Source organism: Hemiscyllium ocellatum, chromosome 22, assembly GCF_020745735.1.
Source record: "Hemiscyllium ocellatum isolate sHemOce1 chromosome 22, sHemOce1.pat.X.cur, whole genome shotgun sequence".
Taxonomy (NCBI): domain Eukaryota; kingdom Metazoa; phylum Chordata; class Chondrichthyes; order Orectolobiformes; family Hemiscylliidae; genus Hemiscyllium; species Hemiscyllium ocellatum.
The window spans coordinates 61,898,567-61,922,942 of NC_083422.1; the positions used below are offsets into that span (position 1 = coordinate 61,898,567).

The following is a 24,376-nucleotide window of genomic DNA, read 5'->3' on the forward strand; positions in this document are numbered from 1 at the left end:
GATCAGAACTGAGGTGAGAAACAAATGTATTGGTTTTGAATAAATGGAGGGGGGAGGAAATGGAGGATTAAGAAAAAAGGGTAAGTTTTTGATTGGATGAGGCGTGAGATTAAATAACAAAAGCCAAAGGGACTGGTAGAAAGTAACATTCTTTTAAAATGTCCAGATGAGGTTTTGAATGGTTGGACAGCAACTGCTTAAATGCAAAGTGAAGGGCAAAAAAAGAAACAAGAAGTGAGGAAATGAAAACATTGAACAAAGTAGAAGCTGAGACTTTTATCTAAAATTTTTGAATTTAATGTTGAACCTAGCGCTGAATTGAAAGAGGAGATGCCATTCTTTGACCTTCCATTGAGTTTCATTGGAACACTCCAGTCGGCTAAGATTTGAGCAGGAACACGTTGGAAATTTGAAATGGCAACTAATAGCAATGATGTGGAGCCGACATTGGACTGGGGTGGACAAAGTTAAAAATCATATGACCCCGGTTATAGTTGCCTGAGGAAGGAGCCAGGGTTCTGAAAGCTTGTGGCTTCAAATAAACATGTTGGACAATAACATTTTAAAATACTGATGGAGAAGGATAGACCAGATTTAAAAGTTGAAGTTCTGATTTGGAGAAAGGCCAATTTTGATGGTATTAGTCAAGAACTTTCAAAAGCTGATTGGGTGCAGATGTTTGCAGGTAAAAGGATGGCTGGAAAATGGAAAGTCTTCAGAAATGAGATAATGAGGAGTCCAGAGGAGGTATATTCCTGTCAGGGTGAAAGGAAAGGCTGGTAGGTGTAGGGAATGCTGGATGACTAAAGAAATTGAGGGTTTGGTTAAGAAAAAGAAGCATATGTCAGGTATAGACAGGATAGATCGAGTGAATCCTTAGAGTACAAAAGAAGAGGGAAATCAGGAGGGCAAAATGGGGACATGAGATAGCTTTGAGAAAGTGAGGACTGCAGATGCTGGAGATCAGAGCTTAAAAATGTGTTCTGGAAAAGCGCAGCAGGTCAGGCAGCATCAAAGGAGCAGGAGAATCAATGCTTCGGGCATAAGCCTTTCTTCCTGAAGAAGGGCTTATGCCCGAAACATAGCTTTGGCAAGCAGAGTTAAGAAGAATCTAAAGGGTTTTACAAATAAATTAAGGACAAAAGGGTAACTAAAGAGAGAATAGGGCTCCTCAAAGATCAGCAAGGCAGCCTTCATGTGGAGCCGCAGGAGATGGGGGAGATACTAAATGTGTATTTTGCATCAGTATTTACTGTGGAAGAGGACATGGAAGATATAGAATGTAGGAAAATAGATGTTGACTTTTTGAAAAATGTCCTTATTACAGAGGAGGAAGTGCTGGATGTCTTGAAATGCATAAAAGTTAATAAATCCCAGGACCTGATCAGGTGTACCCTAGAACTCTGTGGGAAGCTAGACAAGTGATTGCTGGGCCTTTTGCTGAGATATTTGTATCATCGATAGTCACAGGTGAGGTGTCGGAAGACTGGAGGTTGGCTAATGTGGTGCCGCTGTTTAAGAAAGGCTGTAAGGACAAGCCAGGGAACTATAGACCAGTGAACCTGACGTCGGTAGTGGGCAAGTTGTTGGAGGGAATTCCGAGGGACAGGAATGTACGTGTATTTGGAAAGGCAAGGACTGATTAGGAATAGTCAACATGGCTTTGTGCCTGGGAAATCATGTCTCACAAGCTTGATTGTGAGTAACAATCTTTCTTGAAGTAACAAAGTGGATTGATGAGGGCAGAACAGTGGACGTGATCTATATGGACTTCAGTAAGACATTTGACAAGATTCCCCACGGGAGACTGGTTAGCAAGGTTAGATCTCTCAGAATACAGGGAGCCATTTGGATATGGAACTGGCTTAAAGGTGGGTGGTGGTGGAGGATTGTTTTTCAGACTGGTGGCCTGTGACCAGTGGAGTGTCACAAGGATCGATGCTGGGCCCTCTACTTTTTGTCATTTACATAAATGATTTGGATGTGAGCATAAGAGGTACAGTTAATAAGTTTAGGGTATAGGTTTGCTCACTGAGCTGTAGGTTTGCTATCCTGACGTTTCATTACCTGGCTAGGTAACATCATCAGTGGCGACCTCCAAGTGAAGCGAAGCTGTTGTCTCCTGCTTTCTATTTATATCTTTCTCCTGGATGGGGTTCCTGGGGTTTGTGGTGATGTCATTTCCTGTTCGTTTTCTGAGGGTTTGATAGATGGTATCTAGATCTATGTGTTTGTTTATGATGTTGTGGTTGGAGTGCCAGGCCTCTAGGAATTGTCTGGTATGTCTTTGCTTAGCCTGTCCCAGGATAGATGTGTTGTCCCAGTCGAAATGGTGTTTTTTTTCATCCATGTGTAGGGCTACGAGGGAGAGAGGGTCCTGTCTTTTTGTGGCTAGCTGGTGTTCGTGTATCCTGGTGGCTAACTTTCTTCCTGTTTGCCCTACATAGTGTTTGTGGCAGTCCTTGCATGGAATTTTGTGGATGACGATGGTTTTGTCCATGGGTTGTACTGGGTCTTTTAAGTTTGTTAGTTTTTGTTTGAGTGTGTTGGTGGGTTTGTGTGCTACTAGGATTCTGAGGGGTCTTAGTAGTCTGGTTGTCATTTCTGAAACTTCTTTGATGTATGGTAAGGTGGTTAGGGTTTCTGGCTGTGTTTGGTCTGCTTGTCGTGGTTTGTTCTTGAGGAATCTGCACACTGTATTTTTTGAGGATCCGTTCTGCTTCAATACGTCGTATAGGTAGTTCTTTGTTTTCCGAAGTTCATCTGTGCTGCAGTGTGTGGTGGCTTGTTAGAATGGTGTTCTGATACAGCTTTGTTTGTGTGTTGGGATGGTTGCTAGTGTAGTTAAGTATTTGGTCAGTGTTGTCAGTTTTCTGTATACACAGGTTTGTAATTCTCCGTTGTTCTTTCTTTCGACTGTCCAGTTAGAAAGTTTGCAGATGATACCAAAGTCTGAGGTGTAAAGGACAGCGAAGAGGGTTACCTCAGATTACAACAGGATCTGGACCAGATGGGCCAATGGGCTGAGAAGTGGCAGATGGAGTTTAATTCGGATAAATGTGAGGTGCTCCATTTTGGGAAAGCAAATCTTAGCAGGACTTATACACTTAATGGTAAAGTCCTAGGGAGTGTTATTGAACAGAGAGACCTGGGAGTGCAGGTTCATAGCTCCTTGAAAGTGGAATCTCAGGTAGATAGGATAGTGAAGGCTGCGTTTGGTATGCTTTCCTTTATTGGTCAGTATTGAATACCGGAGTTGGAAGGTCATGTTGTAGCTGTACAGGACTTTGGTTAAATCACTGTTGGAATATTGTGTGCAATTCTGGTCTCCCTGCTATTGGAAAGATGTTGTGAAACTGGAAACGGTTCAGAAAGGATTTACAAGGATGTTGCCAGGGTTGGAGGATTTGAGCTGTAGGGAGAGGCTGAACAGGCTGGGGCTGTTTTCCCTGGAGCGTTGGAGGCTGAGGGGTGACCTTATAGAGGTTTATAAAATCATGAGGGGCATGGATAGGATAAATAGACGAAGTCTTTTCCCTGGAATCAGGGAGTCCAGAACTAGAGGGCATAGGTTTAGGGTGAGAGGGAAATGATATAAAAGAGACCGAAGGGGCAACTTTTTCACGTAGAGGGTGGTACGTGTATGGAATGAGCTGCCAGAGGAAGTGGTGGAGGCTGGTACAATTACAACACTTACAACATTTGGATGGGTGTATGAATAGGAAGGGTTTGGAGGGATATGGGCCGGGAGCTGGCAGGTGGGACTAGATTGGGTTGGACTATCTGGTCAGCATGAACAAGTTGGACCGAAGGGTCTTTTTCCATGATGAACATCTCTATGACAGTGTGGTGTGATTTTTAACTAATAGAAAGGTCAGCCATGCTCCTGGACTGAATGGAGATGTTTTGAAAAGTGGTCACCCAGCTGACATTTGATCTCCTTAATCAAAAGGAATCTATGTCATGAGTAGCAGATGCAATGTACAAAACTGAAGCCCAGAAAGTTTGCCATTTCACTTGGAAAGTAACATTTCGAGCCTTGGATGCTAAGAAGGGAGGAGGTAAAAGGGAGTCTTTGTATCTCCATTTGCATGGAGGGATGCAATTTTTAGAATTTTTAAGCAAGCTTTTGAGACATCTGTAAATTCTGAATGTTACCTTTTATATGTAATCATATATTCAACAAGTCGAAACTACCATATACTGCATTTGCTTTAACAGCATTTCAGGTCTTAGAACATAGAACATTACAGCGCAGTATAGGCCCTTCGGCCCTCTGGTTCCACAGGTCGCGCAACAATCTGAAGCTCACCTAACCTGCACTATTCCATTTTCATCCATATGTTTATCCAATGACTATTTAAATACCCGTAAAGCTGGCGAATCTACTACTGTTGCACGCAGTGCGTTCCATGCCCCTACTACTCTGAGTAAAGAAACTATCTCTGACATCTGTCCTATATCTATCACCCCTCAATTTATAGCTATGTCCCCTCATGCCGGCCATCACCATTCTGAGGAAAAAGGCTCTCACTGTCCAACCTATCTAACCCTCTGTTTTATCTTATGTCTCAATTAAGTCGCCTCTCAATCATCGTCTAACTAAAACAGCCTCAAGTCCTTCAGCCTTTCCTCTGAAGACCTTCCTTCCCTATCAGGCAGCATCCTAGTAAAAGGTTGTATTGGTAGTAGATTTCCAGTATCAGAATTAGGTTTCTGGTTTTTATTGACTTGTTAGTAGCTCACATATGGTTACCAAAGGAGAAGTGAAAGTGGAAAGAATTTGATTTTATGTAACATCTTTCGTGTCCCTTAGGGTGCCCTAAGATGCTTTTCTCGTCAATTGAGCACTTTTTGAGGTACAGTCACTATTATAATGAAGCCAGCTTACACATAGGAAGGTCTCACAAATAACAACATAATGATGACTGGATAACCTCTTGTGTGATGCTAGTTGAGGAATAAATGTTGATTAAGACAACAGGGAGAATTCACTGTACCTTTTAAATGTTAAAAATCTCTCAACACCAGGTTATAGTCCAACAGGTTTAACTGGAAGCACACCAGCTTTCGGAGCGACGCTCCTTCATCAGGTGATGGTGGAGGGCTCGATCGTAACAGAATTTATAGTAAAAATTTGCAGTGTGATGTAACTGAAATTATACATTGAAAAATTGATTGTCTGTTAAGCTTTTCATCTGTTAGAATACAGTGATAGTTTCACTTCTTTCATGTGTAAATCACAAAACCCTTTTTTAAGTTGCATTCTCAGGTTAGCTGTTAACAATGGTGATAGCTAGACAATATGTTGAAGGCGTTAGCCCCCTGTGTTCTCTATCTATGACCTAATGTTTAGATTGATTCTAATCTAAAAAGTGAGATAATGGAGTTTTACATAAATTCATGCAGCTTTTGAGCTCAGAGTTCTACATGAATGTTTGCAGTTTTTGAGCAAAATGCAATGTAACTCTGCAAGTACAAATTCATCCTACAGAATATGTGTGCGCATGTGGGCCTTTGTCTGCATGTGTGTGTCTGTCTGGGTTGGAGGTTGTGTGTGTGTATAGTGAGTGCAGAGTGTCTTAAGTCTGTGAGGGGGTGCATGTGGGAGTGTGTGTGTCTATAAGGGTGTGTGTGGGTGTCTGTGTGCATATCTGTGTGTACCTGTGTCCGTGTGTATGTGAAAGTGTGTGTGTGTGTGTGTGTAGTGCAATGGTGATCACCTGTAATGTAACATGAACCCAAGGTCCCGTTGAGGCCCTCCCTATGGGTACCGAACTTAGCTATCAGCCTCTGCTCAGCCACTTTCCTCTGCTGCCTTTCCCGAAGTACACCTTGGAGGATGGTCATCCGAAGGTCTGAGGCTGAATGTCCTGGATCACTGAAGTGTTCCCCAACTGGGAGGGTGCCCTCCTGTCTGTTGATCGTTGTGCGGTGCCCATTCATCCGTTGTCGTAGCCTTTGCTCGGTTTCCCCAATGTACCATGCTCCGGGCATCCTTGCCTACAACGTATAAGATAGACAATGTTGGCTGAGTCACACGAGTACCTGCCATGTACAAGTTAGAAGGTGTTCCCACGCGTAATAATGGTATCTATGTCCACACTCTGACATGTCTTGCAGCATCCACTGTGACAGAGTTGTATGGAGTTGTCCTGAGAGCCGGGCAGTTTGCTATGAACAATGTTCTGTTTGAGGTTTGGCGGTTGTTTTAAAGGCAAGTAGTGGAGGTGTGGGGAAGGTCTTGGTGAGGTGCTCATCCTCATTGATAATGTGTTGCAGGTCACGAAGAACATGGCGTAATTTTTCAGCCCCTGGGAAGTACTGAACAATGAAGGGTACCCTGTCAGTTGCAGCACGTGTCTGTCTCCTGAGGAGGTCATTACGGTTCCTTGCTGTGGCACATCGGAACTGGCGGTTCCAGACACAGACCCGCACGCACACATATATTTTGTGGGGTGAATTTGTACTAGCAGAGTTACATTGCACTTTGCTCAAAAACTGCAAACATTCATGTAGAACTCTGAGCTCAAAAACTGTATGAATTTATGTAAAACTCTTGTTATCTCACTTTTTAGATTAGAATCAATCTAAACATCAGGTCATAGACAGAGAACACAGGGGGATAACACCTTCAACATATTGTCTAGCTATCACCATTGTTAACAGCTAACCCGAGAATGTAACTTAAAAAAAAGGGTTTTGTGATTTACACATGAAAGAAGTGAAACTATCACTGTATTCTAACAGATGAAAGGCTTAACAGACAATCAATTTTTCAATGTATAATTTCAGTTATCACACTGCAAACGTTTGCTACAAATTCTGTTACGATTGAGCCCTCCACTATCACCTGATGAAGGAGCATCGCTCCGCAAGCTAGTGTGCTTCCAATTAAGCCTGTTGGACTATAACCTGGTGTTGTGTGATTTTTAACTTTGTACTCCCCAGTCCAACACCGGCATCTCCAAATTTTAAATAATGCTGAGAGATTTTTTAAAGTCTACTGAGGGAGCAATTTGCTTCTCATCAGAAACAAGGCTGTTCTGACGGTGCAGTGCTCCCTCGGCACTGCACTAAAGTACGTATCTCAATTAAATGCTTGGTTCTCTGAACTGTCCCTTGAATCTACAGCTCTCATGACTCTGGTACAGTTGCTTTGAGTTAAGGTGCTGTGATAATTTGTAGATCGGCTGTTGAACTACTAAAGCTTTCACACTTTTTTCGCATGAAGCTTTATCCTGATAGATCATCTTGTCTGCTGGCATTCTGTTTTGGTAGCTGGCCTTATATTAAAGTTTGAAAAATGTTTTTAAACCATTTTAAACACGCAAACAGGAAATGGTCAAGTGAAATCAATTTTTGGTGATAAATCCACAGAGCATTTCCTGTGTTCTTTGGGTTGCACATATTGCAGTATTTGTTTTTGCAGACCTGTGCATCTATCTAGATAAAGCATTACAAAAGCTGTAGGTTAGTAACCTTTTAAGCTACAGTACATGTTTTGTGAAAATAAAACCTCTGCAAAGGGCAATGCAAAGCTCCTTAAAGCTGTGCTTCTTAACTTGTGTTTGTAACATTGTCCAATCTCTGCTCTGTGACAGAATTTGAAAATTTCAGGTGTCAGCTGTGACTCAGTCAGACTCATGAGTCACCAAATTATGGGTTTGATCTTATTTCAGAATTCTACAACAATCTCGCATAAATGGTGTTTCATTTTGTTTTTTAGTCACATTGGTTAATTTAAATTTTGTGGGATATAAACATTTTCACATTGCACCAAGATTTTTCTATCCATTCATGGAATGTGGATGACATTAGCGAGGCCAGCATTTAATACCTATCCTTAGTTGCCTTTGGATCTAGAGTCGCATGTAGAAAGTCCAGGTCGAGACAGCAAACTTCCTTCTAAACAGCGTTAGTGAGTCAGATGGGTCTTCTGATAATCACCAATGGTTCCCATTTAATGAACTTTTAATTGCAGATTTTTATTGAGTTTAATTTTTTTAACCTCCCAGGGTAGCATTTGGACTGTACAGTGATATTACCATTTCGCCATCACCTCCGCAAACTGTTAGTTCTCAAGTTGCAAAATGCTTTTAGTTGGTGATATAATTGGGTTTTAGCTGTTTTAAGTTTTAAAAATTTGTTTTGTTCGTGAGTTTTGAGAAGATTTGTAGCTCAGGTTGATTTTTGTTGAAATCAGGTCATGTGAATTAGTGCATGATGACATAGCAAAGGGTTTAAATAGCAGTTGGCCAAGAGTAGTTGTATTTTGCTGACATAAGAACTGGAAGCTAGTTCAAGAGGGGAAAGTTATAACCTTGACACTGTAAAAGGGGGCCACCTTCTCTGAACGACACATTTTTAGATAATTGAAGGAAATACATTAAATGGATAATTGTAACCCTGTAGATGAAAAGCAATACTCAGCAATATAGTAACTGGTGAATTTAGTCTATATTTGTTAATCCTTAAATGGGTTGGTGGAGCCAAGTTTCTTTTTAAGTCAGACATGAAAAATGGTTAATTATTACAGATTATTGAGAATGAAGGGTTTATATTCGGTAGTTGTTAGGTTGCCACACAGGAGGCTGCTAAATAAGCTAAGAGCTCATGGTGTTGGGGACAAAATACTGGCATGGATAGAGGATTGAATGACTGGTAGCAGGCAGAGAATAGGGATAAAGGGATCTTTTTCAGGATGGCAACCTGAAAAAGTGAGTAGTGGAGTTTTGCAGGAATTGGTGTTGGGACCTCAACTATTCACGCTATACTTTAGTGACTTGGACAAGGTAACTGAGGGCATTGTTGCCTAGTTTGCAGATGATACAAAGATAGATGTTGAGGAAGCAGGGAGGCTGACAGGCTAGGAGAGTGGGCAAAGACGTGGCAGAATATAATGTGGGCAAGTGAGCGGTTATACGCTTTGGTAGGAAGAATAGAACATAGAACAATACAGCACAGAACAGGCCCTTTGGCCCATGATGTTGTGCTGAACATTTGTCCTAGCTTAAGCACCTATCCATGTACCTATCCAATTGCCACTTAAAGGTCACCAATGATTCTGACTCTGCCACTCCCACAGGCAGCCTATTCTATGCCCCCACCATTCTCTGGGTAAAGAACCTACACCTGACATCCGCCCTATACCTTCCACCCTTCACCTTAAATTTATATCCCCTTGTAACACTCTCTGACTGTCTACTCTATCTATTCCCCTGATCATCTTATGAACCTCTATCAAGTCACCCCTCATCCTTCGCCGTTCCAATGAGGAAAGGCCGAGCACTTTCAACCTATCCTTGTACGAGCTATTCTCCATTCCAGGCAACATCCTGGTAAATAGAGGTGCAAATTATTTTGTAAATGAGGAAAGGCTTCAGGAATCTAAAACACAAAGAGACTTGCGAGTCCTAGTTCAGGATTCTCTTTATGTTAACATGTAGGTTCATTTGGTAGTTAGGCAAATGTAATGTTAGTTTTCATTTCAAGAGGTCTGGAATACAAGAGCAGAATGTACTGTATAAAGTTCTGGTCAGACCTCTTTTGGGATATTGTGAGCAATTTTGGGCCATGTATCTAAAGATGTGCTCATGTTGGAGGGAGTCCAAAGGCGGTTTACAAGAATATCTCAGGATGAAGGGCTTGTCGTTTGAGGAATAGTTGAGGACTCTGGGTTTGTACTTGACAGAGATTAGAAAGATAAGAGGCAATCTGATTGAAACCTATTGAAATGAAGAATATAACCTAAAATGTTTAATATGCCTTCTTGCAGGAAATCTGTCCAGTCTGAGTCGCTTGGGCCTGAGATACAACAGACTGTCAGCTGTTCCCAAATCATTGGCAAAATGTAGTGAACTGGATGAACTTAATTTAGAGAACAATAATATCTCCTCGTTACCTGAGGTAAGCAATAGATAAAATGGCTGCAAAACTTGAACTTATGAAAACTCTTTCTGAAATTTAATAAGAAATTACATATGTAATTTTCTAGGAATATGAAAAATGTTTTGTGGTTCTTTGAATCAATTAACAGTTTTTCCACCACATCTCAGTGCCATGAAGTAATGGCTGGGATTCGTTGAAAATAAACTCACTTTTTAAAATGTTTGCATTTCAACTTAAGTGCATTTTCTCAACAGCACCTAAAGAGGACCAAATAAAAACGGTGGCCAGGTATCTGGAAATATGCTAGGTCAATCATTTTCATTCTCTGCCCTTTTTCCAGAAAGCTGAAAGTGTGAAAATATACACCCTTCACCACATAATATGCAGTGGTTTAATTTGGCTGGAGCATTTGTAGTATGCAACGCTCAGTTACATGTTGGTGCATGTTGGAGAGAAGGCAGGTTTGTATCCTGGGTGAAAGGTGCCAGCTAACTAAGAAGAGAAAAAAGGTCTTAAAAAATCTCTCTCTCTCTCAAAAACCACTGAATTATACCAGATCAATTCCATCGTGTATGACGGTACTTTGACTTAATCCTTCAACCACTTTGAAACTAGTAGTATGGATACTTTTCTAATATATTCAGTGTGACAAGACTAGAAATGTCTAGCCTTGTAGTAATTTTTATGATTTCAGTACAGTCAGGTACATTTGCATTAAAGACACTATGCGAGTATAATGTTCCAAAGTATTTCACCGGGTAATAAAGCAAAATAAGACACATGCAGTTTTAAATGGTCACATGTCCAAAGGATTGTTTGAAGAGGTTGTTTTCCTCCTTTAGACACTTCTTAAAAATATCTGTCAAAGAAGAGAGGCATGGGCAGGGAATTTCAGAGCCTAGGACTAGAAAACTGACGGCGAGGCCACCAACATTGATGTAATTCAAGTCCAGGAGACTGTGGAATCCAGAATCCGATCAGTGCTGATATCTAAGGATTATAGATTGGATGAGATTTAAAAACCAGGATGAAAATTAAAGATGTTTGCTGAGAAGTCAATGTAGGCACTGAGTCCAGGATAGGTGAAAGGGACTTGATGCAAGTTAATTGAATCAATTATTGTCATGTGTATTCAATATAAAATACAGTGAAATGTTGCCATGCATCAGCGCCATTCTCATTAACTTAGATTTAAAAGGAAAAAAACAGAAATAACTTAGAGTCCAGTTTTTGCTTCTCCGTCGTGTTACGACACTGGGTAAACCCCTTCTGTTAATTTTAAATCAGCAACACAGAAAAGATTTATCCCATGCGGTAATCTGTGAAAATTGGAGATGCCAAGAACTATTTAAAGTAAAATTTGACAACTTTATTTCAAGGTATAACAGCAAATAATTAACTGAAAATTATTTACAACTCCTTTCTCTAACCTATCTTTTGCTTTCCCTTTGTAATAGTAGTCCGATAAAACCCCCGATTAAGATTTACTGGAAAATTCAACTTTCCAAACCAGCCAGCAGTCAAAACCTTTCCTTACACCTTCCTCTGTCGATTTGCTTTCCATGTCGGTGTTTGTTTTTCTCGGTGCAAACTCCTTCTCTAGACAGGTACCTCTGAGTTCTGACTAGCAGCCTACATCTGTTGATCTTCGACAGTTCGCTCCCAAATGTTCAATTTTTCCTGGTCTGATACCCCCACAGCATCGAATTGTGTCACTAGCTTTTAATATTGTCAATATACTATATTCAAACCTGATTGGAGTTTGGTTTATTTTGGGTATGATTTAAACTGATTGGGCCAATAGAATGCGCTGAGTCCTAAGAATTGAAGCACCTCTTTCTTTGAATATGGTCATGGAAATTCCTCAGTGGCCTTCATCTTTGCGTTCCATGGGATCAACCTTCGATGACTGATGATCTGTCCCAAGAATGTCACCTCTGCTTTTCCAAATTCAGTTTTGTTTAAGTTTATCACCAGTTTTGCTTCTCATACTCATTCAAAGAGCTCTGCCATCTGTACCATGTGATCCTCCCAGGGCTTATTAAAGATCACAACATTGTCCAAATGGACTGCACAGTTTGTTAACCCAGCCAGAACTCTCTTCATGAGTCTTTGGTATGTAGCGAGTGCATTCTTTAATCCAAATGGCATCACTTTATACTGATGTAGTCAATTTACGGTTACAAACGCAGAAATTTCTTTCACTGATTCTGATAAAGGTACGTGTCAGTAACCACGCACAAGTCCAACTTGTTGATGTAACTGGCTTGTCTGACTTTCTTGATACATTGACTTGACCATTACTTATTGGGCATGTTGTGTGTGAATTTTAATGAGATAATGAACAGTTTGTAATTTCTCATGTTGTTTAAGCTTATTGGATTTCTCGCAAGCTCCCATTTTGATTTCTGAAGAAATAATGTGAAGATCATGTATTGTCAAAATACATGTTTGTGTGTGGATTGTTTTAAAGAAAAATTTAGTGAACAACTAACTTGTAGATTAACAATTGAAGTTCCTTCCATGAGTACTTAATACAGTTATTTTATGTTCTTTGAAAATACAAACTTCCTAAAACAGGGGAAAAGACTTAACAGTATTAAATTATTCCTCCCATACCCACTCCTCCTGTTTTCCTCCTCTCTACCTTCCCATTCCCCACTCCATTCCTTCCACTCCCCTTCTATTTTCTTTCACCTAATAGGGCCTTCTGTCAAGCCTCGCAAATTTGACCAGTTTAACATTAGCAAGGAATTGCTTCCAGTCGTATCCAGTTGGCGGACCCTCACAGTTTTCAACTATCTACTCTCTCAACATGGAACACAACCGTATCAATAAAATACCTTTTGGAATATTCTCTAGAGCTAAAGTGTTGAGTAAGCTGAACATGAAGGTAAATCGTGAAGCTTCAACGTGAATCTAAAGTTTGAATTCTGCTCACAAAAATAACTATCTTACAAAGGATGAAGGTTTTAAACTGATGAAAAAGTTTCCTGAAATAGTAACGAGTTTTTGATCTAATCTATTTTATCATAGTAATAGGTTTGCATTGCTGTTGAAGTTACTCTTTGTCCATGTTGCTGCTGTGATAACTGATATAGTTTAAAGTCTCAAAATAACTACTTGCCATTTGAAATTTGAAGTTTATTATCCCTTTTCCAGATTTCATCAAAAACTGGAAGTGTGTATTAAAAATGCTTCTTGACAATAGGCTGATACCCAGTCTGCTTTTGTTCTTTGGCAAACCATTTGTAACTTTTCATTGTACTAATCTGACTTGATCATCCCTTCTGGTGGTGCAATGCATTTTGAGCCTTAGTTTTAATGTTTGCCTGAAACTAATTTCTAAGTTTCATATTTTCCTATTGTTTTACCTTTATCTAATTGTCTTGCATCCTAAGTTTCACAATTAAGCTGTGTTTTAAATACAAAAATAGATATGTAATTGTTTATAGTTTCTAACTTCTGGTTAAGATCTCAGAACAAAATTCAAGCTGTTTTTTGATCAAGCATTATAAATTTGGCAGGAATGAAGTGAGTTTTCTTCAGTGAAAATGTAGAAAAACCATTGATAGCTGTGACAGATCGGTTTGCCCTCCATTATTGCATTTGTACGTTATACAATGTCTGTTTCTCCCATTTCTCAGTATAGTAGATGGTCATTTCCAGTGATCAAATCATCACAACTGGAATTTAGCAATTTATGTGCAACAGCCTTTTATTTGTAAAAATTCTTTATATGCTAATTTTGGATTGTTTATAAAGCCATCAGATGGCACAGGAGTAAGACGATGCAATAATTTTATTAAAAATGCAAGAAATGTTTTACCACCATTAGTTTGACTTTTATGAACTGATGCCCAATTTTGAACATGAAGGGGTAATTCAGCCATCAATGTAAATGTAAATTGGTGATTGTATGGAAAATGGCAGGTTCCTCTTTAATCACCAATTGTGGAATGCAGTAACTTGCAAGAAATTGGAAAGCTTTCTAAATTAAACATAGGCTTGATTTAAATAGTTAGTCCAATGATTTGCTTAAGAAAACACCCAGTTAAATTTTCCATTTTGGTTAGGATTAGGGTTTAATGATGTGGTTGAATGATGTGTCTCCTGGTTCCCCACAGGACAATCAGCTAACTTCACTTCCATTGGACTTTGGAACCTGGACAAGCATGGTAGAACTAAACCTTGCCACCAATCAACTCACAAAGATTCCGGAGGATGTGTCAGGACTGGCTTCCCTAGAGGTGAGAAAGCTGATCACAGTATCCTCCTAATTGCATAAAAAGCTTTACTTGCAAAGTGAATATATCAATAGTTTTATACTCTACATTTATAGAAGCTGTAGAAATAATTTGTTTAGGGAATATGGCTGGAAAATTTTTATTTTTATTAGTCTTAATGTAGAAAAGTGAAGATGTAGAAGTGAAGTATTGCTTTTGCATCATTGTTTGAAAAAAGTGTACTTGGCTTAACGTATCTTTCAAATGTCATGAAATAAGATTGAGACTTTATCTTAAAAGTGACTACATAGAAACAAAGAAAGTAGGAACAGCGGACTAAACCATTAGTCTCTTTGAACCTGCTATGTCATTCATTATGATCGTTGTTGATCATCTAACTTCGTAGCTTGTTCCTGCTTTTCCAACCGATTGCCAGAATATTAATAATCTCTCTTCCTGTTTTTATCAAAGTGGATAATCACGTTTATCCACATTAAACTTCATCTACCATGCATTTGTCTACTCACTCAAGTTATCCAAATCATACCAGAATATTGCTGCATCCTTCTCACAGCTCACTCTCCCAGCTGTAATTTGTCAGCTGTTTTACGTCTGTCTCTTCCATTTGTTGTAATGTCTTGTAATTATGTTGTTTTTATTGCTCCTGTACTTTCAGATGGGTGAGAAAAACCCATATTTGACAATATGACAAATTAACAAGGACCCAGAACTGATCCTTGTGGAACACCTGGAATATTGTGTTCCTGTTCAGGTCGCCTTAGTATAAGAAGGATGTGGAAGCTTTAGACAGAGTGCAGAGGAGATATACCAAGATGCTGCTTGGACTGGAGAGCATGTCTTCTGAAGTAAGGTTCGGGAAGCTAGGGCTTTCCTCATTGGAGTGAAGAAGGATGAGAGGTGACTTGATAGAGGTGTGCAAGATGATAGGCATGGATAGAGTGAATAGCCAGAGACTTTCTTCCCATAGTGGAAATGGCTGTCACGAGGGAGCATAATGATATCACGGCTGTGCCAAAGGAAGACACTATGGAGGCCTTGAGTAGTGAGGCATTGTGGGTGGAGCTGAGAAATAAGGTGCAGTGACATTGTTGGGGCTGTATTACAGGCCTCCCAACAGTGAGTGTGAGGTAGAAAAACAAATAGATAAACCGATTATGGGAAGATGTAGAGGCAACGGGGTGGTGGTGATGGGAGATTTAAATTTGCCCAACATTGACTGAGATCCACTGAGTGTCAAAGGTCTAGATGAGGCAGAATTTGTAAGAAGTGTCAAGTAGAGTTTTCTTGAGCAGTATGTCAATAGTCTGATAAGGGAAGGGGCCTGGTATTGGGGAATGAGCCAGGCCAGGTGGTAGAAGTGGTGGTGGGGGATTTCTTTGGGAACAGTGACCATAATTCTGTAAGTTTTAGAATACTCAAAGGTGAGAATGGACCTTAGGGAAGAGTACTAAACTGGGCCAAGGCAAATTATATCAAAATTAAGCAGGAGCTGGGAAATGTGGATTGTCACAGCTATTTGAAAGGAAATCCAAGTTTGATATGTGGGAGGCTTTCAAAAATAGTGCAGGATAGGCCTGTTGAAAGCAAAGCATAGAAAGGCAAGATTTGTGAACCGTGGATGACAGGAGAAATCGTATGATAGTCAAGAAGAAAAGGGAAGCATACATAAGGTCCAGGCAGCTAAGAACAGAACAGGCCCAGGAGGAATATCGGAAGAGTAGGATCATTCTTAAACGAGGGATCAAGTGGGCTAAAAGGGGTCATAAAATAGCTTTAGCGACTAGAATTAAGGACAATCCCAAAGCCTTTTATTCTTTATATAAGAAGCAAGTGGGTAAATAGAGAAAGGATTGGTCCACTAAAGGATAAGGAAGGAAGGCTGTGTGTCAAACCTGAGAAAATGGGTGAGATTCTGAATTGATTATTTTGCATCAGTGCTCATGATGAGAGGGACATGATGAATGTTGAGGTTAGAGGTAGAAGTTTGATTAGTCTGGATCACGTTGACGTAAGTATGGAAGGGGTGTTGGGTATGCTAGAGGGTATGAAGGTGGACAAATCCCCAGGACCAGATGGGATCTATCCCAGGTTGCTGAGGAGGCAAGAGAGGAAATAACTGGGGCCCTGACAGATATCTTGGTGGCATCCTTAAATACAGGTGAGTGCCGGAGGACTGGAGGGTTGCTCATGTTCTCCCCCTGTACAAGAAGTATAATAGGGATATTCCAGGTAACTACAGACCAATGAGCCTGATGCCAGTGGTGGGAAAGTTGCTGGAGAAGGTACTGAGGGATAAAATCTATTTATATTTGGAAAAGAATGGGCTTATCAATGACAGGCAACATGGTTTAGCGCAGGGGAGATCGTGCCTTACCAACTTAGTAGAGTTCTTTGAGGAAGTGACCAAATTGATAAATGAAGGAAGATGTCATGTATGTGGACTTTAGTAAAGCATTTGATAAGGTTCCCCATGGTAAACTAATGGAGAAAATGAAATCACATGGTTTGCAGGGTGTTCTAGCGAGGTGGGCAAAGACCTGGGTGAGCAACAGGAGACAGAAGTAGTTGAAGGGAGTTCCTCGAAATGGAGAAAGGTGACCAGTGGTGTTCCTCGGGAATCAGTTCTAGGGGCCCCTGCTGTTTGTGATATACATAAATGATCTGGAAGTTTGCAGATGACACGAAGATTGGTGGAGTAGCAGAAAGCATAAGGGACTGTCAAAGAATACAGGAGAATACAATCCAGGCAAATGTGAGGTAATGCATTTTGGGAATCTAATTCTAGAGTGAATTATACAGTGAACGGAAGAGCCTTGGGGAAAGTTGATGAGCAGGTAGTTCAGGTCCACTGTACTGTGAAGGTGGTTGCACAGGTGGATAGAGTGGTCAAGAAGACATATAGTATGCTTGCCTTCATCGGATGGAGTATTGAGTGGAAGAGCTTGCAGGTCATGTTAAAATTGTACAAGACATTGGTTCGGCCGCATTTAGAATGCTGTGTATAGTTCTGGTCGCCACATTAACAAAGGATGTGGATGCTTTGGAGAGGGTGCAGAGAAGGTGTACGAGGATGTTGCCTGGTATGGAAGGTGCTAGCTATGAGGAGAGGTTGAGGAGATTAGGATTGTTTTCAATAGAAAAAAGGAGATTGAGGTTTACAAAATCATGAAGGGTATAGACAGGGTAGATAGAGATCAGCTTTTTCCCAGGGTGAAGGATTCAATAATGAGAGGTCATGCATTCAAGGTAAGAGGTAAAAAGTTTAAAGGGATATACGCAGCAAGTACTTTACACAGATGGTGATAGGTGCCTGGAATGCGTTACCAGCAGAGGTAGTGGAGGCAGGCATGGTAGATTCATTTAAGATGTATCTGGACAGATGCAGGAGTAGGTGGGGAGCAGAGGGATACAGATACTTAGGAATTGGGCGACAGGTTTCGTCAGTGGATTTGGATCGGCTTAGGCTTGGAGAGCCAAAGGGCCTGTTCCTGGGCTGTAAATTTTCTTTGTACAATTTAATGGTGATTGGAGGAGGTTTAGGGGAGATATCAGTGGTAGGTTCTTTACACAAAGTGATGAGTGTGTGGAATGCACTGCTAGCAGTGGTAGTAGAGTTAGAGGAATTGGGAATATTTAAACGACTCTTGGATAGGCACATGGAAGTTAGTAGAATGAAGGGTATGTAGGTTCGTCTGATCTTAGAGTAGGATAGAAGGCCGGAACAATATTGAGGGCCGAGGGGCCTGTACTGTGCTGTACTGCTTTGTGTTCTAACACCACTGTCCGCAGGCCTCCAGTCCGAAAATCAACTCTCCTCCTTTACACTCCGTCTCCCACCGAAACTAATTTTGTATCCAATTGACAAACTCGCCCTGAATCCCACGTGACCTAACTTAACTATTTAGTCTACCATGCAGAACCTTGTCAAAGGCTTTATTAAAATGCAAATAAACAATGTCTACTGCTCTGCCATCATCAATCGTTTTGGTAACTTCCTCAAAAAAAAACTCAATCAAGTTTATGAAATGCAGTTTGCCTTGCACAAAACCGTGCTGCCTATCCTTAATCAGTTTTTGCCTTTTAAATGTCCATAAATCCTATTCTTTATCATCGCCTCCAACAATTTACCCACAGCTGAAGTCAGACCCTCAGATTTATAATTCCCCGGTTTCTCCTTACAATCTCTCTTAAACAAAGATATATCATTGCCCACCCTCCAGTTTGTGGGCACTGTACCCATAGTTATTGATGCAAATATTTCTGCAAAAAGTCTTGTAATTTTCCCTCTTACTTCCTATAACCTTATGTGATACATGAGATCAGGTCCCGGAGATTTATCCACCTTTATATTTTCTAAGACCTCCCGAACTTCCTCTTCTGTAATGTGAACTATTTTTAAAACGTCAGAGATTATTTCTCTGCCTTTTCTAGACTCCATTTCTTTCTCCACAGTAAAACTAATGCAAAATATTCATTTAATATCTCTCCCATCTCCTGGGGTTCAATACAAGGCTGACCTCCTTGATCTTTAAGATGCTCTACCTTCTCTTCAATTACCTTCATTCTGTTAATGTATTTGTAGGATCCCTTTCGATTATCCTTAACCTTATCTGCCCATGCTATCTCATATCCCCTTTGCCTTCCTGATTTGTCTCTTAAGAATGCCCCTACACGCTTTATGTCGATTAAGAGATTCAATTGAACCAAGGGTGTTGGACTGGGATGTACAAAATAAAAAATCACATGACACCAGGTTATAGTCCAACAGGTTTAATTGGAAGCACTAACTTTCGGAGCGCTGCTCCTTCATCAGGTGGTTGTGGAGTACACAATTGGAAGACACACAATTTATAGCAAATGCATTTGCATCGATAACCTGGTGCCATGTGACTTTTAGTAAAATAAGATTCTCATCCTTGACTAGAAGCTCAAAATCTTTAGTCGTCCATTGTTCCTTTATCTTACCAGTGTTACCTTTCATTCTAACAGGAACAAAATGCCTCTGAACTCTCGTCATGCTCTTGAATGCCTCCCACTTGTTAGATGTCCTTTTACCTGTGAACAGTCTACTCCAATTAACTTTTCAAAGTTGTTGCTTTCTTAATAAAGTAGATGTTGCTATAATTGTAGCAGACCATAAGGCTGCTATGTCTTTAGGAGGAGGCAATTGGTTGTTTAACCTCAGGTGAGGAGAAGTTGAGAAGAACAGTGGTAACCTCAGTCAGTGTGGGAATTGAACCCATGCTGTTAGCATCACTCTGTATTGCAAATCGGCCATCCAGTCACTTGAGCTAACCAATTCCCTTTTCACATGTGGAACTTAGTGAAAATGTATCCATTTTTAAATTAAGAACAAATAGATGAAACACTAACTTTTTATATCTTGCCCATCCTCTTGAAGTGAGATTTTTTTTAAAAAGAAGCTACCATGCTTTTCTCATATTTAATGGGAACCATCTTAGCAACATGGAATTTGAGAGAGAGAATTTGACTTTAAATGTAACAGGTGGAAGTAGACTGAACTGTGATCTTTCTCCAGTTGTCAATCTGATTCATTATAAAACTGTCTAAACTTTGTATTCGGTTCAATTTGAAAATCCTTTCTGCGAAAGGGAAAAAGATCAACATTCTTGAAATGTGACACAGACAATAGAAAGATGTCAAGACTGAATGAAGGCTTACAGCTTTATGTGTCTGGGGGTACTTTTGTTATTTGATTGCTACTAAAAAAAAATACAATGCTGAATAAAGTGACCCCAAACATGAAGTATACGTTTATTCCAAAGCGTGAATTGCTGTATTCCAGATCTATCAATCAATTTTTTTTTTGGAAAACCTGGAAAGGAAGTGCTTTATATCCTTGTTTCCCTTTAAACCTCATGGTTCAATTGCTTATTCTCTTACAATTGCTTCTTTTTCAAAGATAATTGCTTTGACTCAAAATAGTTTTGCTGATCTTGTCAAATATTATTTTCTGTTTTGGTATTCTACCTCCTAATATTTTAGCATTATCTTGAAGAGACATGCTTTTGAAAGTGTTTTTGTCCTGTTCAATTTCACCTTTATTCCCAGAAATGATCTTATCCGGTGTGAGCTTAAAAGTGTTGAGTTTTCGCATTCTTTTCTCCCAACGACTAAGTGCTCCTTTAATAAACAAGTGGGACAGCCAGAACACAGTAAATGTATGAAATTGAAATGAATTTACTAAACCTTGCATGTTTTTTGTTTAGGTTCTTATCTTATCAAATAATCTTCTTCGAAAACTGCCTCATGGCATTGGGCATTTAAGAAAGCTACGAGAGTTAGACTTGGAAGAAAATAAGCTTGAATCTCTTCCAAATGAAATTGCTTACCTTAAGGATCTGCAGGTGAGTGTAAGCTTGGAAGTCTAAGCAAACAAGCCATTCTTCCTTGACACTGTTTTCTTCATCTGTATTTAAGCTTAAGCAATGTTAGCTTAGTCTTCAAAGTTCCTCCTAAACTTTTTGCTGTAAATTTTACTTCAGTTGATGGATTTTGAAGTTTTGTGTGGTCCTGAGCCCATTTCCTTCGTTTTGTTTTGTGTTGAGCATATGGTATTCAGAGGACTTTGGCTCAAATTTTAGATCATAGAACAGTACAGCACAGAACAGGCCCTTCCACCCATGATGTTGTGCCAACCACTGATCCTCATGTATGCATCCTCAAATTTCTGTGACCATATGCATGTCCAGGAGTGTCTTAAATGTCCCCAATGACCCTGCCTCCATAACTGCTGCTGGAAGAGATTCAAGCTTATTTTCTTCTAAGTCCATGCTCTCTCAACTGTCTGTGTAAAGAACCTGCCTCTGACATCCCCTTTATACTTTCCTCCAACCAGCTTAAAACTATGACCCCTTGTAATCATTTCTGCCCTGGGAAATAGTCTCTGGCTATCGACTCTATCCATGCCTCTCATTATCTTGTATACCTCAATTAGGTCCCCTCTCCTCCTCCTTTTCTCCAATGAAAAAAGTCCGAGCTCAGTCAACCTCTCCTCAAGATAAGCCCTCCAGTCCAGGCAGCATCCTGGTAAACCTCCTCTGAACCCTCTCCAAAGCATCCACATCTTTCTTATAATAGGGCGACCAGAACTGGATGCAGTATTCCAAGTGCGGTCTAACCAGAGTTTTATAGAGCTGCAACAAGATCTCATGACTCTTAAACTCAATACCCCTGCTATTGAAACCCAAAACACCATATGCTACTGTTTTCTGCGACTGTTCAATACAGTGCACAGTTGCATGTTGATTTGCTATATGATAAATTGTGAATATGCTTGGCTAACATAGACAGTTCAGTATTAAATATCCTGAAGAAGGGCTCATGCCCGAAACATCAATTCTCCTGCTCCTTGGATGCTGCCTGACCTGCGTTTTTCCAGCAACACATTTTCAGCTATTAAATATCATAGGAAGTATAATAAATTTAGAATGAACCTTAAATCAGTCTGACCTGTCCTTGTACTTAGAACATTTATCCTTTCTTCCTACTTGTCAAGTTTTAAGTTGAGTATACTAAATAAACTAGAGAGCAGCACAGTGGTTAGCACTGCTGCCTCACAGCGCCAGAGACCTGGGTTCAATTCCCGCCTCAGACAGACTATCTGTGTGGAGTTTGCACATTCTCTGCGTGTCTGCACTCTGGTTTCCTCCCACAGTCCAAAAACGTGCAGGTTAGCGTGAATTGGCCATGCTAAATTGCCCGTAGTGTTAGGTGAAGGGGTAAATGTAGGGGAATGGGTCTGGGTGGGTTGCTCTTCGGTGTGGACTTGTTGGGCCGAAGGGCCTGTTTCCACACTGTAAGTAATGTAATGTAATCTAACCTAAACTAATGCACAGTTGAGCAACTTTTTCAAAGAGAAGGAAATGTTCCAAAAATTAAGTATGTTGAGAATATTCAAATTGTGAAATTACTATGGTTAACTCTTTTTTTTTTTCCTCATGTATTTCATAAACAGGGCTATCTTTTAGCATGTGATGATTTTTGGGAGGAGGGAATTGTCATCTAGGTAAAATGCTAATTAATAGCTGTATGTTTTGCTGGGTACCAAGACTCTTTATATGTCAAATTGCCTCCCCTGCTTTAAAAATTATCAATATACCTCCTTTAAAAGTTGCTAATTTAATAATATTTTATTGAGGGAAATCATGCTTTTCCTTTATCTGATAACATGGAGCCATGTCATTAGGACTACAGTCCATATATTTAGATGACAGCAACATCTTTGTTAAACACTTTTAAAGTATTAAAATGCCCCCAAGCGAAAGAAATATTAAGTCAGATGGCCAAAAGCTTGTTCAAATGATCAAATTTTAACGAGTATTTTGGAGAGAAAATGGGGTAGAAAAGTGTAAGGATTCCAAGATTCAGGGCTTCGAGATCTGAAAGTGCAATCTTAAATTGCAGTAGTGGGGGCTACTCCAAAGGCCCAAATTACGTGAGCGTAGATACCTCAGAAGGTTGTAGGGCTAGAAGAGTGCATCGAATAGAGCAGGAAACCAAGAGGATTGTAGACTCGAGTCCCAGTCCAGACCTCGAACGTTTAAAAAAAACCCCTGGGCTCACTCCAACGTGACAGTGAAGACAATGCTGTATGTTAAAGCTGCCTTCTTTTGAATGAGTGTGTAAAGTGAGGTACCATCTACTTTCTCAGGTAGACATAAAAATTGCCAGGATGCTATACTGAAGAACAGAATTGTTCTTTTTGGTGTCCTGGCCAATGTTTATCTCTCAATCAGCAATACAGAAGCAAATTATCTAGCCATTTTCACATCGATGTGAGAATGTTAATGTGCAAATTGACTGCCATGCTTCCTACATGACAAAAGTGAGCACTTCAAAAGTATTTTATTGACTGCAAAATGCTTTGTGATATCCTGAGGTTGTGGCTGGCCTTTTAAAGTGTATGAATGCGAAAGGGTAGACAATTATGACCTTTGAGCTTACTTCCGGCATCTTAAACTTGTGTTTACCACAAAAATGATCTTTCCCTCAATGGATTGCGTCTTTTACAAACTGAAATTTGTCTACTTTTGTATGAATCCAATATAACAGTATACCGTAGAACTAACAATGCTTTTACTACAGTATTGTACACGGGAGACTAAGTGCATTGCCCCCGACACTGCATTCCTGGCAAATTAAGAGAATATCTCATTGTCAAATTGTTACAACAGGCTAAATCTAAAAGTATTTTTATTTATAAATCAGTTAATTTTACAGGAATAGCAAGTGAATAGCAAGCAATGTGTAGTACAAGATTCAATTTGAATAATACTTGTGGTTTACTCATCAGACTACAGCACAGTTTTGACCTCCATGCAATATGAAGGATGTTGAGACAATACAGATCATGGAGCACCGTCTGGCATGAGGAAATAGGTATAGGGAGAAAGATTCTTTGGAAATCAATGCAGATTAAATTTGAACAAAAGCAGTTTAAGAGAACCTTTGGATTTAAAATTATAGAAACTGGGGTATGGTAGAACTAGAGCCATTCCAATGGTTTAGCAATCTCAAGTCGTACATTGCAATATGAAAGAGAAAATTTGTGATTTGGCGCTTTTCATAACCACAGTCGTTGCAAAGCATTTTGCAGAAGTGAGTCACTAGTCACCTCGCAACCAATGTGGCCATTCTGCTGTCTCTCAAGCAATACTGATGCAAGTAAACCCGTCAGTCTGATTTAATGTTGAACAGGCAATAGGGGAGCCTTTCCATTCTTCAAATTGTTTGGTGGGGTATTTTACATTAACATGGGAAGGTAGTGTTGTGATTGGAACCAGGTTGACCTTGTTGACTGAGGTTGTTGATTGTGTTGTGAACCTTGGCTAATCAGGAAAGCCCTAGCTGACTGACATAGCCTGGAGACGTGGAATCTCCTCTGTTTAGGTGGCTGACTCTTAGCTGTCCGAGCCACAGTTACTGTGTTCCTGCTGCTTTTGGTTTCTGTTTGTTTTTGGAGGAAACTTGATTCCAGAACTGGTTGAATTATTTAGCCAGTTTAACTGGCATTCCTTTTTATTGAGGACTGACTTTTCAACTGGCTGATTTAAACAGACAGTGTGTTTCAGGTGTAACTCAGTTCTCATTAGGGAATTGCTGTTTCATTGGCTGATTACAGTGTGTTACTCTTTTCTCATTTACTTTAAGAAAAGGACTATGTTGATTTTGTGGCACGGCTTAGCCCTTGCACTTTGGTTTTGATTTGAATGTGT

General features: G+C 40.0%; 1 protein-coding gene across 2 annotated transcripts in view; it reads left to right on the plus strand.

Moving 5' to 3' along the window:
* shoc2 (SHOC2 leucine rich repeat scaffold protein) overlaps positions 1–24,376 on the plus strand; it is a 191,347-nt gene that overhangs the window by 151,449 nt on the left and 15,522 nt on the right. For both annotated transcript variants that reach the window (XM_060842283.1, XM_060842282.1), the window contains 4 exons: positions 9,779–9,909; positions 12,596–12,784; positions 14,019–14,141; positions 20,369–20,506. In XM_060842283.1, coding sequence (XP_060698266.1) covers positions 9,779–9,909; positions 12,596–12,784; positions 14,019–14,141; positions 20,369–20,506 — 581 coding nt within the window. The remainder of the gene's footprint in view (positions 1–9,778; positions 9,910–12,595; positions 12,785–14,018; positions 14,142–20,368; positions 20,507–24,376) is intronic.